At 37.1% G+C, this 17,988-nt stretch overlaps 1 protein-coding gene and 1 long non-coding RNA gene across 7 annotated transcripts in view; one reads left to right on the top strand and one right to left on the bottom strand.

Annotated features, from left to right (window-relative positions):
- The window catches only part of LOC115229261 (myosin light chain kinase, smooth muscle), a 137,444-nt gene extending 136,446 nt beyond the window's left edge, over window positions 1-998 (bottom strand). For 4 of the 6 annotated variants that reach the window (XM_036515486.1, XM_029799653.2, XM_029799666.2 and 1 more), the window contains exon 1: window positions 224-998. In XM_036515486.1, coding sequence (XP_036371379.1) covers window positions 224-404 — 181 coding nt within the window. In that variant the 5' untranslated portion in view covers window positions 405-998. The remainder of the gene's footprint in view (window positions 1-223) is intronic. The other 2 variants (XM_029799644.2, XM_029799660.2) reach the window with 2 other exon arrangements.
- A 5,809-nt stretch (window positions 999-6,807) lies between these two features.
- Window positions 6,808-17,988, top strand: part of LOC118768650 — a 13,972-nt gene continuing 2,791 nt past the window's right edge. Inside the window, exons 1-2 of the long non-coding RNA XR_005004434.1 lie at window positions 6,808-6,822; window positions 13,774-13,776. This is a non-coding gene — a long non-coding RNA (uncharacterized LOC118768650). The remainder of the gene's footprint in view (window positions 6,823-13,773; window positions 13,777-17,988) is intronic.

Here is a 17,988-nt window from a genome sequence, read left to right as displayed (position 1 = left end):
AATGAATGTGAGATATCTATGCTATGCTCAAAACGTTGTGATCGCTACGATAGACTTTTTTTTAAAGTTTATCAAAATCAAATTTTTAAATCCTTTAAAATTATATTAATTGATAATGAAATTCAAAACAAATGTAAAAGAAGTAGGGGGAAAAAAACAGTTATATTAAGTAAAACAAAATTTTCGACTGAAAAAATATATCAAAAACAAAAATCTTTCTCACCGATAGCAATATAATAGGATGAGACGTAAGTCCGACCAGGTGGTTCGTGTATGTGAGCAGTTGCCGTACTAACACATTTTGTATGACATTCTTCGTTATTTGTTAGATTATAATGAATGGAAGATACATGACGAAATGGCTTGGACGAAGATTGTTTGGTGTTTGTTTGAGTGTGTGACATGTTGATATTTCTATTTTCCTTCGGTAATCAGATAATCCAGTCGTAAATATCAACCAGTTTGAATACAGGGGACACAGCGCGATTTCCTTCGGTATTATATCGTACAATAATGGCCTTGTTAGTTCTTTCGGAGAAGCCAACCAACAACAATGACCTGACCAGTACAGCTGGTGTAATGCTGTTGGAAATATCTAAATGAACGGACAGGTACATAGGAAGAATATTTTTATAGAAAATAGTTCTGTAGTTATATACTAACTAGGACATAAGGAATGGTAAGTAAAAGGATATGTAACGGATTCATACTTTTTTGGGCATTTCAAGTTAAGATAAACGCTCATAATTTCAGTGACAGCGAGCGAGGTGACATTAAACAGGTGGTTGACATAAAGTATTTCGGAAAGTAACTGACACACGTGACCCTATGACGTTTACTCCTCCTCCCACTTTGGGCTCAGTCAGGTTAACTTATCAAATGTTGATAAACAAATGACTTATTTTTTTTCCCCCTTTTTCAAAAATACCGCCATGTAATTCATATCAGAAAAAGTTATATTATAAATAAACGGAAAAATTTTAAATCTTTTACTTTTTCGACTATTTTTGTTTTGATTCTTTTAAAAGAAAAATTCGGTAGTAAGTCTAAATTAAAATGAAATTACGTTCTAAATTAAACTGAAATTGAAACTATTAATATTTTAAATGCAGCATTTAGAACTACCTGTTATGATTTGCAACCTTATGCAATGAAGATTTTTTTTTTTTAAATTTCGATTTTTAAAAAAAATGAATAAACTTTAGTTGAGATCGTATGGGATTTAAAACCGTTTCGTCATATAAATACAAATTCCCAGTTAAAAATAAGTACTGTCCTTAATTACTTTTTTTTTTTGTCCTGTTTGTCGGCTGTGTGATATGAGCAAAGCTAGTGAGAAATTGCACAGCTAAGAGTATTATTGCATTTACCCGCAATGTGGTCGCGACAAATGACATACGTTAAATCATTTCTCTATCGTTATTCTATATTTGTCGCTTTATCACATTTCCAGTCACTCTTCCACCACCTCACACTTTAGTTTTTTTACACGTCTGTCGCACCCTCTCTCTCTTTTCCTTTCCCGTCTAGTTCGCTGTCTCTCCCACCCGCCTCTTTCTCAGAAATTGCTTCATTTCTTTTTTTTTTTTTCCAGATAGTTAATTCCCCCTCCTTCTCTCATTTCTACTTACACTGCTGACTGCAGGTCACTGGTGGACGAAATAAAATGTTTTGAAAAAGAAAAAAAGCAACTAATATAAAAATTGAACTATTTTTATCGTAGGTTAATTTCCTGAGGTGAACATTCCTTCTACTTCCGGGAGTGTTTCTCCTTACTCGTATGTCACTCAGAGTCGCTTTCAAATGTTTCTTCTCGCTAAAGCTAAGCTACTTAGATAAGGCAAAAAATATTTCGAGTTGATTTGGTTTATATTTTCCGTTGTATTGCTTTGACACTTTGTTACGGCTCTTATATATATATAAAGAGCATTTCCTCAATGCAATGTATGTGTGTGTGCGCGCGTGTATATATATATATACACACACACAAAAAAAAATGATTTGCTGTATTGCAACCAATGATTTACATTAGTCTCTTCAGAGATTTTATTCGAATACATTAATGACATTTTTTTTTAATAAATAAACGAGAAAATATGTTAAATTCTGAAGCATATTAAATAACTTTTGTGTTGGAAATACAGGGAAAATATAGTTGAATTGAAAATAATTATTAGCAACAAAAGCTGCGTAAATACCAGAAGGTAATATTTATCTCCAACTTTAAAATGGATGTTGTGTTAGAACAGAAGACCTCCCATTTGGATTCGTGGTGCGTAAAAGTACTCCTATTTATATCGTTGACAGACAAGAAACGTCAGCTACAGCCACCAAAACAACCAGATCACATGATTTTGCCCTGTTGTGAGCTCTTCGGGAACAGATATCCAGTCATGTCACAACAGCCAAGTCCACTGGCTTATCAACCAAGAGGAGGTGGAAGCTTCAGTGAAAGAGTTCTTTGTTTTAAAGAGCAAGAATGGGCACCAGGATGACTCCAGGCAGTGCAACGCAATGGCCTCTACTTTAAATGCTGGGCTACTTTTGTTGTAGCTTGACAAATAAAGCAAATAAGTTACCAAAATATTACAAAACTTTTGACTGAATGATTAGATGAAAATATTTCTAAAATCAATTTGAAATCCTATTATAAGATGGATATATGAAACATTGGGATAGTTTTGCCTTTCTGAAAAAAGCAATCAAAGTTTATAAAGTTTTCCATTAGGAATCAAAAGTACACAACAAGCATTTTTGAGTGATAAATTATGAGTTAAGTAATTATTGCTTACATTGACTTTATGCAGCATTTATTTCTTACTGGTGGTGGTGGTGGGGGAAACAATGAGTACCAAAAAGGGTATGTACCAAATTGCCATACTTAACTCTGTTACTGCAGAAATCAGATATAGTTGCTCAAAATTTCATTACTCTTAACAGCAGCAGAAAGCAGCTTTGCATATCACTCTATCTTTTATTGTGATATACCATGTTTGAAAGTATTTTTCAATCAGATATGTCAAGTTTATTGAAGAATGTGATTTGCAGAAATTATCAATTCTATTTTTGACATCCTTACTGGGATAACCTTGAAAATTAATTTCTCAATTGGTGTTAATAATTTAGAAAAAAAAAGTTGTGTAGTACAGCCAGCCACCACTCATGAGCAAATATGGCTTGGTAACATGCTTTCATAAATTGTTTTAAGTGTCTTTATAGGCACAAGCAGAGATAGACATCCTCTCAGCCTCTTCACATTTGACCTTGTGGAATATTCAGGATGGAAAGGGAATGTAGCTCACTTGTTCAGAAAAGCAGAGGAGATGAGGCAACATGTGTAAAACTTGCACTTGAGCCAAATGTACAAGCTTGTTGGTGAGTGAATCTGCAAAATGCCCTTCTTTTGGAGTACACTCATTTCTGGTGTTTTACATTATACTAATAATTTTTTTTCCTATACTAAAGAGATATGAAAAATATGCTTCACTTACCATCAGTATTCATTGTCAGCATTATTTAACATCCACTTTTCTGTGCTTGCATAGGGTGGGCAGAATTTGTTGAGATAAATTATCTATGGCTGAATGAATGAATGCCTTTAGTTTCCATGCAAAGTAATATAACCCCCTTGGCCTGACATGTTTTTCGTGGAAGACTGGAAATGGACATCATTTGTATGGCAGTGACACTCTTTTACGACCATCACATGATGTTTAGACATATACACATACAAGCATATATACGTATTTATATATATATATAACCAGCAAAGTAGCTAGTTAGAAAATCTCTATAAGAGATGAAAGTAGTAACTATACTGAGAAGTAATGTTTGTCATCACTTCATCATGGCCATTGCATACAAACCAAACCATTTTCAACCCCAAGAGGAAGCCTCTTCTAGCTGATTATCAATGCAATCTGCACCGAACATATATTGCAAGCAGGGGAGCGAATTCCTACCATCTTCTAGTGACTTGACAAGACCATGTATGTATATTTACACATACTTCTTTCAGTTTCTGTCAACCAAATCTACATGCAATGCTTTGGTTGTCCCATGGCTATACTAGAAGGCACTTGTCCAAGGTGCCATGTAGGGACTGAAGCTGAGACCACATCTTATGTGGTGTCAGTTTCAGTGTCACTGCAGACGATTTGGCCACGCAACCTTAGTTGCTGTGGTTATTGTTTAGTTTGAAGCCAGTTGTAATTGGACAAATCTATGATCAAAGGCTTTCCAGTAATTACTATCCTGTCTTTTCTTTAAGTATGATGTATCTAGGGCCACATCAGCCAATGCAACTCTCCTGTTTTTTAAGACACAGTAGCATGGGATCTGAGAGAGATTTGGCTTTTATTTCTGTTGAAATTCACTGTCTTTGGCTTACACATCCAATCTAACTAGGAAGCACTAAAGAAATCACTTTAAACTTGCTGAAATAATATTTGGGGTGCTTTATCTCTATTAAGTAAAGAAACAAATGTGTTACAATAGATTAATTTTGAGGATCTTATCAAAAACTTTACAATTAAAAAAAGTAAGAGAAAACTTTTTAAATATAGATATAACGGAAGTAAACAAAAGTAAACATTATTTTCCATCTTACTGTTAGTTTTGTTTCATTTTGAAAAAAATATATTTTATGGTTTATTATTGTTTATATTTTGAATTACTTCTAGGCTGGAGGGCACCAAAATATTTTAAGTGCTTGGGGCCTCTATGGGTCTAAATTTGGCCCTGTATCACATACATCAATGCCATACACCAATCTTTGACTTAATATCATCAACCAATATTAATCTGTACTTTTTAGCATTTGTTGTCTACATGAGATGATTTCTTGGGACATGTACTGCAGTCTAAAGCATTATAAACAACACATCCAAGTTAGGTTGGATGTGCTAATTACCATTCATTACAAAGACTGCTTCTGTTGCTAATTACTAAGACTGTCTTTGTTCTAATTAATTTTGGAATTAATGAAGAATTTATTAAAATAACTTTCACATTATTAAACTGGTGTTTGAAACGGATTTACATGAAATCTTTATGGAAGATTTTAATTTAGATCACTTTAAAGCATGTAGTTTGTACCATTGAATCAGAGGTGGTCGTGGGTGGACTGGTTTCAAAGGAATTAATATGGAATGTTTATAATTTACAAGAAACAACAGAATATATGACAAAATCTTGATAGATTCATTAGATATATTTTTTTTATTCCTTAATTGTTTGATAAAGTAATTAATATATTAGGGTAGTAATTAGGACAAGCAGTATTGCCTCTACTTTACTTTTCAAATAAAGTGTTGTGTGATAGCATAATGAAATCTTATTTTCTAGCCTTAAGGATTTTCATTCAAGTTGAAATAACAAACTTTAGCTTTTCTCTATTTTCTGTTTGTAAGCCATATCTGTTTTATCAATTTGAAATATCAAACTGAAAAAAAGAAAATAAAAAGAAACTGAATTAATTTTCTTTCCTCAAGTTCCTTTAAAATTGCAGGCTTTTCAAAAATCATTGTGTAAAATGTGTAAAGCAATTATTTCAGTGCTTATATAAAGAATGTAAATTTATATCATGAATGAGATGCAGGCATGGCTGTGTAGTAGAGAAAGTCAGTTTCCATGTGGTTTTCAGCTCAATCTCGTTGTGTGGCATCTTGGGCAAGTATCTTCAACTATAGCACCAAGCTAAGCAAAGCTTCATAAGTAGACTTGGTTGACAGAAATTGAAAGAAGCACATTGTGTGTGTGTGTGTACGTGCACGCATGTATACATGTTTCAGTCATTAGACAGTGGTCTAAATGGGGTACCACCTTTAAGGGTTTAGTCAAACAAATCAATCCCAGGACTTATTGTCATTTAGTCTGGTATTGAAGCAACATAAAGGATGCAATGTGACCCTGACTGAAAATTGAAACCATGATCTAATAATAACAGGCACAATAACTGGATCACATATCTTATGGTAAATTGATATATTTCACATATCTTATGGTAAATTGATATATTTCAAAGAGCTACTTTATTCTTTGAAAAATAGCTCTAGTATTTCATATCTAGTAAATCTTGAGGGATTATACTGAACCTTTAAATGAGAGGGTACTGAAAAATTCCTGGTTTTAAGTGTATCACAAAAGGCTTTGTTGGTGGCCCAAACTTCCGAGTTCTTTTAAGGGCTTCGAAAAACTGAAAGACCATAAGTGTATGAATTTGAGAGGGAAATATGCTGAAAAAAATCATACTTAACTGATCCTCCTGTATTTTCTTTTACCCAATACCAGAAACTTTGCAACACCCCATTGTATAACATGTAAAGGAAACAGTAAATGAAAATATATAAATTCATTGATAGAGGCAGTGAAGAAGCTATGAAAATAAAAACTAGAACAGAAGTTTGATACGTTATATTGTTAGCAAATACTAAATAAAGACAGCATACTGTCAGAACTGTTAATATGACAGACAAATTGTTTAGCATCATATCTTACAACTCTCTAAGTTCCGAGTTCAAATCCTGCTGAGGATGAATATAATAGGTTGTTTAGGCCAATAAATATCATATATTAAGTGGAACAGTAATTGATAAACTATTTATCTCTACTATTTTTATTCAGTTTCAGGAAATTTTTGAAATGATGCAACTGATTGAACAATGCTAAAATTAAATTAAGATAAAGTCTCTGAAATACTTTGATGAAACTGTGTGGTAAGTAGCTTGCTTACCAACCACATGGTTCTGGGTTCAGTCCCACTGTATGGCACCTTGGGCAAGTGTCTTCTACTATAGCTTCAGGCTGACCAAAGCCTTGTGAGTAGATTTGGTAGACAGAAACTGAAAGAAGCCTGTCGTATACATGTATTTATATATATATATATGTGTGTGTGTGTGTGTGTATGTCTGTGTTTGTCCCCCCAACATCGCTTGACAACCGATGCTGGTGTGTTTATGTCCCTGTAACATAGTGGTTCAGCAAATGAAACTGATAGAATTAGTACTAGGCTTACAAAGAATAAGTCCTGGGGTCAATTTGCTCGACTAGGTGGTGCTCCAGCATGGCCACAGTCAAATGACTGAAACAAGTAAAAGAGTAAACTAATAAAATAACATGATATATGTTTTTAATATTTCAAATTATTAAGATGACAAGCTGGCAGAATCGTTAGCATTCTGGGTAAATGTTTTATGTCATTTCATCCTTACATTCTACATTCAAATTCCACTGAGGTCGACTTTGCCTTTTATCCTTTTAGAGTTGATAAAATAAGTACCAGTTGAACACTGGGGTCAATGTAAGTGGCTTACCCCTCCCACAAAATTACTGGCCTTGTGTCAAAATTTGAAAAGAGTGTTTCAAATTATTCACTGCTTTATTCAAATGTATGCCATGAAAAGAAAAGTTGATTCTTTTTAATGTCAATAAAATTAACACTGATCACATCCACACAGAGTTAAACTGTAATTCTTTGATCAACAATTGCAGCATGGAACACACACATATTGGCCATTTAAAAACACACAAAAACTGTTAAGTTCACTTAAACATTTATTATTTGGTCTCAAAATTTTCATTGCACCAACTGCGACCCAGTCGCTGACACAGTTCTAATGATTTATTCAAGCTTGCTCCACTAAAATTGACTTCAAGTATATAAACAATGATTGTTTATGGGGTGAAATTTTTGACTGTCAGTTTGACCTCTAGATCTTTAGATTTAATGCTTATGAACATGAAAACTAGATAAGGCAAACCCATTTTCGTTAAAAAAAAATATTCCCAAGATAATTTCTTTATAAGAAAATAAGCTGTTTTCTGATATTTAATATTATACCATATCATAAAAGTTGACTTAACCACCTTCAGAAGTTGGATACTATGAATGGCAGGCCAAGAAAAAAAAAATGAATAAAAGCACAGTGGTAAGGTTGGGGATAACATTAGCAGACGTTATAAAGTTTTAGGAGTGCAGATTCCATTTATTGATTTATGTTAAAGATTCCATGTTTCACCAAATATCAGAAATATTTGGAGCTATAGACTCAAGGGAGATATTTCAGCGGTCAAAGCATGATTTGAAAATATAAAGTACAAACAAAACAGTTGCTTCCTAAGCATGTTCATTTGCTCGAAGCAAAATTTTTGAAAAGCAGATATTAACAAAACAAAGTTAGCTATTTAATCAAGAATGGTGATATTTTGAATTTCTTCAAAAGATATAAATTTATACTACGACCAAATATTTTTGTAGTCATTTGATTGCTTATATATTTATTTATTTATTTATATATTCATTCATTCTATGTATCTATAATGCTTTATCGTTCAAGTTTAGCATGCTAATCTATAACCTGCTTCTTGTCCAAATTTGTGTATGCTGCAATCATATTCAAAGAGAAATGTTCTGCAACCTTTTCCAATAGGAGCAAATTTTCTTTTACATAACAAACTATAAAGATAATAGGCTTGCTCTCCAAACCAGCCAAAACTGGCTGGTGCACTCTGTCAGTTACGATAATGAATGTTCCAGTTGATTTGCTTGTGAAATTAACATGCAAGTGGCTGAGTACAACACAGACACATGTACTCTTAATGCAGTTCTTAGGGAGGTTCAGTGTAACACATCAAATATGACAAGGCTGGCCCATTGAACTGCAGGTAAAACTCAATGTTGCCATCTGAGTGGAGTGGAGCAACATGAAACAAAGTGTCTCATTCAAGGATGCAATACACTGCACAGAATTGAACTCAGACCTTATGATCATGAGACAAATACACTAACCACTAAGCCATGTGCTTTCACAAGCCAAGACTACCAAGCAACTGTATATATGTATATACAAGTGAGTGTATATACAGATATATATGCTCTCATCATCATCATCGTTTAACGTCCATTTTCCATACTGGCATGGGTTGGACAGTTCGACTGGGGGTCTGGGAAGCCAGAAGGCTTCATCAGGCTCCAATCTGATCTGGCAGTGTTTTCTACAGCTTTGTGCCCGTCCTAATGCCAGCTACTCTGAGAGTGTAGTGGGTGCTTTTAACATGCCACCAGTACAGAGGCCAGAGGGGGCTGGCATTGACCACGTTTGGATAGTGCTTTTATGTGCCACCGGCATGGGAGCCAGTCAAGGTGGCACGCATCAGCCACATTCAGATGGTGCCACCAGCACAGGAGCCAGTCAGGGATAGGGGGCTGGCATCGACCATGTTTGGAAGGTGCTTTTTACGTACCACCAGCACAGGAAGTCAGACATGTGACAATTTGCTGTATTTGAGAAGACACGTCAAGCCAAATAAAATCTCTACCATCCATGCATACAGGCTTGTCCTTCACAGGTGCTGGTGCCACATAAAGTGCACTTGTACCAGTGCTGTGTAAATTCACCCATGCCAATGGCATGTAAAAAGCAACCAGTACACTCTGTTAAGTGGTTGGCATTAGGAAGGTCATCTAGCCATAGAAACCATGCCACAACAGACAATTGGAGTCTGGACAGCTCCCCAACTGGCCAGCTCCTGTCAAATTATCCAACCCATTTTCCATGGAAAATAGATGTTAACCAATGATGCTGATGATGTATGTATATATGTTGCATACATGCATGCATGTATGCAAATATTGCTCTCACCTTCTATAATCCAAAAGTTATGGAAACAATTAAAAAAAAACAATCCTTAATGTTTGCCATGAAGTTATTTTCTCAACTTAATGACATTGTTTCATATTGATTCTATGATATCTACTCTTTTGTCATATATTACTAGTCTTTTGTGAAGGTATGTAACTCAGTATTTAAGCATGTTGGCCTCACAATTAGGTCTCTGATTTGATTCTCAAACTAAGTAACACATGTCCTTGAGCAAGGCACTTCATTCTACATTGCTCCAGTACAGCTAAAAATTAGTATCAGTGATACATTAGGCTTTAAAGTGCAATATATTTGTGTACCATTGAGCGGAGAGTCTTTTTATTCTCAGCCTATATGGCTTGAAAATCCAGTTAAGTTCCAGCTTATAATCTCAAGGCAGATGCTGTTAGCCTCTTGAAAATTTGTATACAAGGAAGCACCCAGTATTCACTGTAAAGCTGTGTGTAGAAACCATGCCAAAGCTGACACCAGAGTTTAACACAACCCTGCAGCTTGCTGGATCCTGTCGAAACATTCAACCTGTGCCAGCATGTAAAGCAGACATTAAATGATGATGATGATGATGAAATTGATGGTTCTTCAGAGGCCAACGATGTATGAGAAAAGTGTGAGTGTCATAGAATTTATATAAGACAGTGTTATTAAGAAGGAGAAAATGACTTCAGATGGCAAACTAAGAGATTTTTGTTTTTTAATTAGTAAAACTTCAAACAACTATGAAAAGCTTTTAAAAGGCATCAATATAATTGAATCTTCTACTATGAAAACAGCTTGTCTGTCAGGTCACAGTTTATGTTGTTAGAGACACTGTCAAGTTGTCACATCCTGAATTCAAATGCACCTAAGGCTTCAGTTATCTTTTCCACAATTGACTTCTCTGCTTTAATGACTTCCTCCCCTGCCCTTGTAACCACACATCGATATCAATTATCTTAATGAAATGATTGTGCTTCAGTTGACAGCTCAAGAATCCTGAAAGTACATATTACAAGAAAACAAACCCACAACAGCTATACAAGAATTTCTTCATCATCATTATCATTTAACAACTGTTGTCCATGATCTTAATGAAATAATTTTGCTTCAGTTGACAGCTCATGGGTTGGACGGTTTGACTGGGCTGGCACGTTGAAAGGCTGCACCAGACTCCAGTCTGGTTTGGCATGATTTTCTATGACTGGATACCCTTCCTAACACCAACCTCTCCAAGAGTGTAATGGGTGCTTTTATATGCCACTGGCACAGGTGTCATTTACATGACACCAGGGTGCTTTTACATGCCACCAGCATGAGTGCCAATTTGTGTGACACCAGTATCTGCCATGACTGTGATTTTGCTCAGTTTGATGGGTCTTCTCAAGTGCAACATAATGCCAAAGGTCTTGGTCATTGCCTCTGTGAGGCCCAACACTCAACAGGAACTCAGTCACTTTGCTCCATGAGGCCCAACACTCAAAAGGTTTACATTACACGCCACCAGCACAGGTGCACTTGGCTTGATAAGTCCTCTCAAGCACAGCACATCACTAAAGGTTTTGGTCACTAGTCATTGCCTCTGTGAGGCCCAAAGTTCAAAGATCATGCTTCACCACCTCGTTCCATGTCTAACTCTACCACAGGTTCCCCCATAGTTCAGCACTTCTTTACACAGCTGTCCTCATCCATACACATCACATGACCATACCAGCACAGGTGTCTCTCTTGCACACCACATCTGATATCTCTTATGCCTAACTTTTCTCTCAAGATGCTTACACTCTCTCAAACATGCACACTGACATTGTACATCCAACGAAGCATACCAGCTTCATTTCTTTCAAGCCTATACATGCCCTCAGCTGTCACAACCCATGTTTCACTGCCAGTCAGTATAGCTGTTTGCACACAGGTATCAAACAATCTATCTTTCACTCTGAGAGAGATGCCTTTTGTTGCCAGCAGATGTAGGATCTCTGAACTTTGCCCAGCCTAATTTTATTCTCACAGTTATACTCTCAGAGCATCCACCTCCACGACTAACTTGGTTATCTAGATAATGGAAGCTATCTAGCTTTCCCCACAGGCGGTTGATGGAGTCTATTTTCTGCACATTTTCAGCGTTTATTGTACCTGTGCATCTTTCACATACAAAAGCTAGTTTCCCTGTTAACCTTCTTCTAATATTTCTGCACCTTTTATCTGTCCAAAGCTTACACCAGGGGCATCTTATGGAGTTTCTACCTACACCTTTTCTACAGATTGAGCAGGGTCATCTACCTGAAGGGATTTGAAATTTGTCTGCCTTCCTACTTTCTAAGACTTTAGTTTTTGCTAGGTTAACTCTAAGGCCCTTTGATTCTAGACCTTGCTTCCATACTTGGAAATTCTCAAGTTCAAGTAGTTATTCATCTATATGAGTAAGGTCATCAGCATAAAGGAGCTCCCAGGGGCAGCCTGCCTTGAATTTTTTCTATTATTGCCTGGAGGACAAGAGAGGGCTGAGCACCAATCCTTAGTGAACCTCTACTTGTACTCTGAATTATTCACTGTACTTATTGCCAACCCTCACCTTACTGACAGCATGCCTGTACATATCTTGTACAGTTCTCACAACCATTTGTCTATCCTTAGTTTCTGCATTGACCACCAGATAAGGGATTGGGATAAGGCTTTCTCCAAGTCAACAAAGGCCATGTACAGAGGTTTATCTTTGGCTAGGAATTACTCCTGCAGCTGCCTTACCAGAAATATAGCATCAATGGTGCTTCTCCCTATCACAAAACCAAACTGCATCTCATCTAGACTAACTCTCTCCCTAATTAGTAGGGCTATGTCTCTTACTGTAACTTACATCACTTTAATCCAGTAATTTAATACCTACGAATTATTTCTAAGGCATCACCTTTACCTTTGAAGCAGCTGACTATGGCACTGCTACATCAATCATTGGGTATGACTCCTTCATGAACCACCTGATTTACAATACAGGCGACTGGACCATAACCCACACTGCTAGATATTTTAAGCATCTCAGTGGTGATTCCTGATGGGCTGGGGGCCTTTTCTCTCACACACTGCCTTGCAATCCAAAATACTACACTTCTTTGGTCCTCACATCACTGACCATATGCAAACTTCTTTTCTGCTTCTTCCTTTGTTAGAAATACTTGTCTCTTAGTATCCCTTCTGGCAATTTTATACAGTTTCCTGCTACTCCCAATTTATTTATAATTAATGATTTCTTAAAAAGCCCCCAGTACACTTTGGAATAGTGGTTGGCATTAGGAAGGGCATCCAGCTGTAGAAATGAAACCTAAACAGACTATGGAACTTGGTGTGGCTCCTTGCCTTGCCAGATACTGTCAAATGTCCCACCCATGCCAGCATGGAAACGGATGTTAAATGATGATGATGATGATGGTGGTGGTGGTGGTGGTGGTGGTGGTGGTGGTGGTGGTGGTGATGACATAGGCATGAGACTTCAAACTGAAAGGTAAAAGGCAAAGTTGATCTGGGAAGGATTTGAACTAAGAACAAAACAGCAAAAAGACAACAAAAATACAGCGAGGCATTTTTGACAAATGTTCTAACCATTCCACCGACTCAAACTGTTTCTCAAATCTAAAAGGTGAAGCTGACCTCAGCAGGATTTGAGCTCAGAGCAAAAAGAGCTGAATAAAAGATCACAAGACATTTTTGTTCAATGTTCCAACAATTCTGCCAACCTATCTTTTCAACCATAAAAACAGAGTCTCTACGAGGTTGTCTGGTTTGTTAAAAAGAATAGCCAAATCTCCCTCATATAACACCACACTATGTTAGAAACAGTGAGAGATCCTTTCAACACTGTTGTTGTAGAGATTTAACAAAAAGATGGGATCATAGGTCTGCTTAATCAGGGTTGACCTGTGACTTAATAGTAACAACAACAAGAACAAATTGTTTCACATCCTGCATAAAAGCTGCCAATCTCTGCTCTCTGATAACCTTTCTTGACAACCCTGCATTCTTCACATTCTCTAAAATTTGTTTTCCTTGACACAGTCCCCTGAAATACTCCAGCTGTTAAATCTAATATACAGCACTTCAATACATTCTACTCCATCCTGTAGTAACTATACATTTATCTGAGATAGTGCATGTAACATATATACTTGAAATTATTTGTAAAACAACAGATATTTTTATGGTAGGCAAAATCAACCTCAACAGAATTTGAACTCAGAATGTAGCGACGGGCAAAATACTGATAAGCATTTCATCCAGTGTGCTAACAATTCTACCAGTTTGCCACTTTATTAATGATAATAATAATCATTTCAATTATAGTCACAAGGCCTGAAGTTTGTGGGGAAGGGGATAGTTGATCACATTGACCCCAGTATTTGACTGGTTCTTAATTTATCGACCCCAAAAGGATGAAAGGCAAAGTCAACCTCAGCAGAACATAAAGACAGATAAAATGCCACTAAGCATTTATCCTGGTGTGCTAACAATTTTGCCAGCTTGCTGCCTTAATAATAATAATCCTTTATACTAAAAGCGCAAGGCCTGAAATTTTGGCGGAGTGGGCTAGTTGATTACATTGACCCTTGTGCATAGCTTGTACTTATTTCATCAACCTTAAAAAGATGAAAGGCAATGTCAACCTCAGTGGAATTTGAACTCAGAATGTAAGAACAAACAAAATGCCGCTAAGCATTTTGTCTGATGTGCTAATGATTCTGCCAGCTTTTCACCTTCTTAATAATAATGATGATAATTAATAATAATCATAATCCTTTCTTCTGTGGAGGCGCAATGGCCCAGTGGTTAGGGCAGCAGACTTGCGGTCATAGGATCGCGGTTTCAATTCCCAGACCGGGCGTTGTGAGTGTTTATTGAGCGAAAACACCTAAAGCTCCACGAGGCTCCGGCAGGGGATGGTGGTGATCCCTGCTGTACTCTTTCACCACATCTTTTTCTCACTCTTACTTCCTGTTTCTGTTGTACCTGTATTTCAAAGGGCCGGCCTTGTCACTCTCTGTGTCACGCTGAATATCCCCGAGAACTACGTTAAGGGTACACGTGTCTGTGGAGTGCTCAGCCACTTACACGTTAATTTCATGAGCAGGCTGTTCCGTTGATTCGGATCAACCGGAACCCTCGTCGTCGTAACCGACGGAGTGCTTCCAACAACTAAAATCCTTTCTTCTAAAAGCACAAAGCCTGAAATTTGTGGAGAGGGAATAAGTAGATCACGTCGACTCCAGTACCTGACTAGTGCTTAATTTATTGACTCCAATAAATTTGAACTCAGAAAGTAAAGACAAGCAAATATTTTGCTCGATACCACAGATTTGCTTGTCAGTTGCTTGACTTTAACTAGTTGAGCTTGTTCCTTAGTGGCTGATGATATGTGCATCTCTGATCATGAGCAGAAGTAGTGGAGGAGCATCATAGCCATATGTTGAGAAGAATTTTGGAGGAGTTTGAATAATTCACCACTGGAAACATGGGAGTTTCATTCATGATCTTTAAACACCTTTTTTCAGGGACCTTTTGAGTGGGATAAGCTATGCAACCTGAAGAAAATTCTAACTGGGCCCACCTGCAAGGTCATGTGCTGTTAATCTTGATTTAACATCACCAAGTCGCACACATATGGTTGTGATGCATGTGCTTGGTGTACCCTTATCAGATGGGAAGTCATGATGGGTATATTGGGCTTCATATATTTGTACCTCAGTGACACTTTGACGACCCCAAAAGGATGAAGGGCAAAGTTGACCTTGGCAGTATTTGAACTCAGTACATAAAGACCTAGAACAAATACTGCTAAACATTTTTTCTGATGCTCTAACAGTTTTACCAATCCACTACAATGTCACTTATGTTTCAAGATTATTATTATTATTACTATTATTATTATAATTATTATTATTATTATTATTATTATTATTATCATTGAGTGAGAGAGCAGTGCATGCCATCAGTGACACTGGGGAAAATATACGAAGCCCAGTATACCCATCATGACTACCCGTCTGATAAGGGTACACCAGGTACATGCATCACAACCATATGTGCACGACATGGTTATCTCATATCAAGATAAACAGCACATGACCTTGCAGGTCAACATCAATGGAAATTGTAGCTGTGATACCAGTGCTGGGGGCACATAAGAGAACCATCTGAACGTGGCCATTGCCAGCGCCACCCCGACTGGCCTCCATGCCAGTGGTATGTAAAATGCACCATCCGACCATGGCCATTGCCAGCCTTGCCTGGCCTCCGTGCTGGTGGCATGTAAAAAGCACCATCCGATCGTGGCCGTTTGCCAGCCTCATCTGGCATCTGTGTCGGTGGCATGTAAAAAGCACCCACTACACTCACGGAGTGGTTGGCGTTAGGAAGGGCATCCAGCCGTAGAAACATTGCCAGATCAGACTGGGCCTGGTGCAGCCTTCTGGCTTCCCAGACCCCAGTTGAACCGTCCAACCCATGCTAGCATGGAAAGCAGACGCTAAATGATGATGATGATGATGATGATGATTATTATTATTATTAAACATCCATCCTTACGCTCTGAGGTCAAATTCTGCCGAGATTGACTTTGCTTTCATCCTTTCAGGGTCAATAAATTAAGTACCTATTTCTTTACTACCCACAAGGGGCTAAACACAGAGAAGACAAATGGATAAAGATGATTATATCGACCCCAGTGCATAACTGGTACTTATTTAATCGACCCCGAAAGGATGAAAGGCAAAGTTAACCTTGGCAGAATTTGAACTCAGAACGTAGCGGCAGACGAAATACGGCTATGCATTTTGCCCGGCGTGCTAACATTTCTACCACCAGTGAAACACTGGGGTCGATGTAATTGACTACTCCCCTTCTCCACAAATTTCAGCCTTGTGCCTTTAGTAGAAAGGATTATTATTATTATTATTAAGATGGCGGGCCGGCAGAAGTATTAACACACTGGACAAAATGCTTAGTAGTATTTTGCCCATCACTACTTTCTGAGTTCAAGTTCCGCCAAGGTCACTTTGCCTTTCATCTTTTGAGTCAATAAATTAAGTACCAGTGAAATACTGGGGTCAATGTAATTGACTAGTCTCCTCCCCACAAATTTGAGGCTTGTGCTTCCTGTAGAAAGGATTATTATTATTATTATTACTATCAAAATGTAGCAGATTGATAGTATCGTTAGAATAGTGGAAAAATTGCCCTATGGTATTATTTGTTCTGCCTATTTACATTGAGTCCAAATTTCGCAGTGGTTAACTTGACCTTTCATTCCTCTGCTGTAAAGAAAATAAAGTGATGGGTGGGATCAATGTAATCAACTTTTTTGAAAATTTCTAACCTTCATTATTATTGAATATATAATGAAGAAATTATAATTTCTCTTTTACTGTATCATTACATGTCATACCATTTTCTCTTCTCCTACTAGTACAAAGCTGTCTTTTGTTTCTGGAGGAGAGGAAGAACAGTGGCAATTATTTATTTGTTGTCTCAATAGGGGTTGATAGTTCAAATCCTGTTAAACTCTCACCCTAAGATTTAACACTGAACAATAAAGTATCTCTTGTACTTTTAAGAAAGGAACAAAATGCAAACTATTCTAGCAATTAGAAAGTAGCAGGAAGTGATGGAGCAGGATGAATTGACATAATGCAAATGATGCAATAAAATATATTATATGAATCATAGGAAAAGGTTACATCTCATTTTGGATCAGGAATTGAAAGTACAATCATCATCATCATTATCCTCATTAATTGTTTAGCTTTTCCGTTGGTATGAGTTGGGCAGTTTGACAGAGTCTGGTGAGTGGAAGGACTGCATCATGTTTCAATGACTACTTTGGCATGGTTTCTTACGACTGGATGCCCTTCCAAACACCAACCTCTCTACAGAGTGTATTAGGTGCTTTTTCTTCATGGCAACAACACTGATGATGATCACTTTTGAAACTTGCAAGACTAAAGGTCTGAAGTGACCCCCATAACTGAGGGAGGACAGAAGAGAAAGTGGACTATGATCCTAGGAAGGATAGCAATTAAGAGATGAAGAAGGAGAATTATGGTAGAAAATAGGGGAGAAGGAGGGAGCTTGCAATATTAAGGAAAACGGAGGGTAGAATCAAAAGACTCTATTTGCCAGTACCTCAACTTTACAAATTCTAATTTTCAGTTTTAATATAAACTGCTGGAGCTAAAGATACCCTGGTTGCCAACACCCAACTTACTCTCTGGATGCTCCATGTAAACAGATTTATAATGTAACCATTCTAATTGTGGAGCCTCAACAGAGCCCTGCATCATTATTTTCATCACTACCTACCTGTGCT

This window comes from Octopus sinensis, linkage group LG2 (genome assembly GCF_006345805.1).
Source record: "Octopus sinensis linkage group LG2, ASM634580v1, whole genome shotgun sequence".
Lineage (NCBI taxonomy): Eukaryota > Metazoa > Mollusca > Cephalopoda > Octopoda > Octopodidae > Octopus > Octopus sinensis.
This window is presented reverse-complemented; position numbering and strand designations above follow the sequence as displayed.